General features: G+C 36.6%; 1 protein-coding gene across 1 annotated transcript; it reads left to right on the top strand.

Annotated features, from left to right (window-relative positions):
* Positions 1–29: 29 nt before the first annotated feature.
* On the top strand, positions 30–585 carry Tsp_13086 (putative polyhedral envelope protein; the record flags this gene model as incomplete). The annotated part of the gene is made up of 3 exons (XM_003366006.1): positions 30–157; positions 331–457; positions 528–585. Coding segments are annotated over 3 exons (313 nt in total), but the record flags the coding sequence as incomplete, so codon positions are not given.
* Positions 586–1,630: the final 1,045 nt, after the last annotated feature.

Below are 1,630 nucleotides of genomic sequence, written 5' to 3'. Positions count from 1 at the left end.
TTCGAAGTATCCCTAGCCCAGACTTACAGAATTGGGACCCACGGGGAACCGCATATACCTTTTGTCTTTTCTTGTTCTGCTTCGTGCCGTCCGCGATCCGTTTCGTGTCGTCCGCGAACCATTTCATGTCGTCCGCGATCTGCTCAACGAGGAGCCCGTGTTTTCGCTTTTTTTTTCTTCGTTGTTCATATCTATAAGAATGTTAAATGTTAAGTGAAAAATTTTGTCGCTTTATCACATAGCAAAATTGAAAAATTGAACAATCAATTCTGAAATGGAGGAAGCAACTGATTTTCAATTAAAAATAACGTTAACAAAATGATTATATAGAGAGTTTCAAAAAAAAGCAACAGAACGAGAAATATGGAGTACTTTCAACAATTAAAAGCAATCTTCAGTGGTTACGGAACGCCGTAAATAAACTCAGAGAACGTTTCACGACGCTACCACTTGCCACGTAAGTCAAACGAACGAGTGCACCCTTACTGACGATAAGGCACCTTTTATGGCGATCGTTATTTGCATAGCGCAGCGCTGGAAACCGGTTTTTGTGCATTGAAACCTCTTACTGAGGATAAACTCTAACGCGATATAATATGAGCAGGAGAAATGCACTGTTCAATTTGAAAATTCAAAAATGACCTTGACGTTTACAATTCAGTCAAAATATAAACTATCTGGCAGAAAACGACATAACAAAAACATTGACTAAGTCAAAACACGCCTCCGCTTCTTTGGATTTGAGATTTCAAAATTCAAAAATGCCCTACATAAATCGAAGTTGATTTCTTATACAAAAAGACACTTTCAAGTGAATAATTTGCAAATGAAAGCTTGTTTAGCTACGGAAAAATGATTTGCAATAGACGCAGATGCCTTTAATGGACAAACACAACGCGCGCAGCGTTAAAAGTGGTTTAAGTGAGATGAAAATTATTGTAAAGATGAATTTTTACCTCATCTTGACATAATATGAAAAACAAAAAGTACCGTTTCACAGCAAAAGATATCTTACTTATTACAAACTTAGGTAACTTAATAATTAAACAATGGAATTATGTTCTTAACACTGCCTCAGAAAATAAGCACACAGAAGAAATCGCATTTACCTTTTGCCTTCTCTTGTTCTGCTTCGTGCGGTCCGCGATTTGGTTCGTGTCGCCCGCGTCTTCACTTTTTTTCACTTTATAGCTGTAAAAATGATATTTAGTTAAAAATGTTCTCACATCATCACGTAGTAAAAGTAGCAAGAAACTGAAAACTGTATTTAGAAGTATAATAATCAACTGCTTTTTAGCCATTAGATAATTATTTACAAAATGAGTATAAAATTGTTTTGAAAAAAAGTAACACAAGGTAAACAAAGGAGGAATTACTTTACAGCAATTGAAAATAGATTTCAGCAACTATTTAGCGTCATGAACTGAGACAACATTTTCCAACGCTACCACTTGCCACGTAAGTCAAACGAACGAGTGCGCCCTAACTGACGATAAGGCACCTTTTATGGCGATCGTTATTTGCATAGCGCAGCGCTGGAAACCGGTTTTTGTGCATTGAAACCTCTTACTGAGGATAAACTCTAACGCGATATAATATGAGCAGGAGAAATGCACTGTTCAGTTGAAAA

The sequence above is a fragment of the Trichinella spiralis genome (genome assembly GCF_000181795.1).
Source record: "Trichinella spiralis strain ISS 195 chromosome Unknown Scfld6733, whole genome shotgun sequence".
Taxonomy (NCBI): domain Eukaryota; kingdom Metazoa; phylum Nematoda; class Enoplea; order Trichinellida; family Trichinellidae; genus Trichinella; species Trichinella spiralis.
Note: the sequence above shows the minus strand (reverse complement) of the source record. Positions and strands in the feature narration are given on the sequence as shown.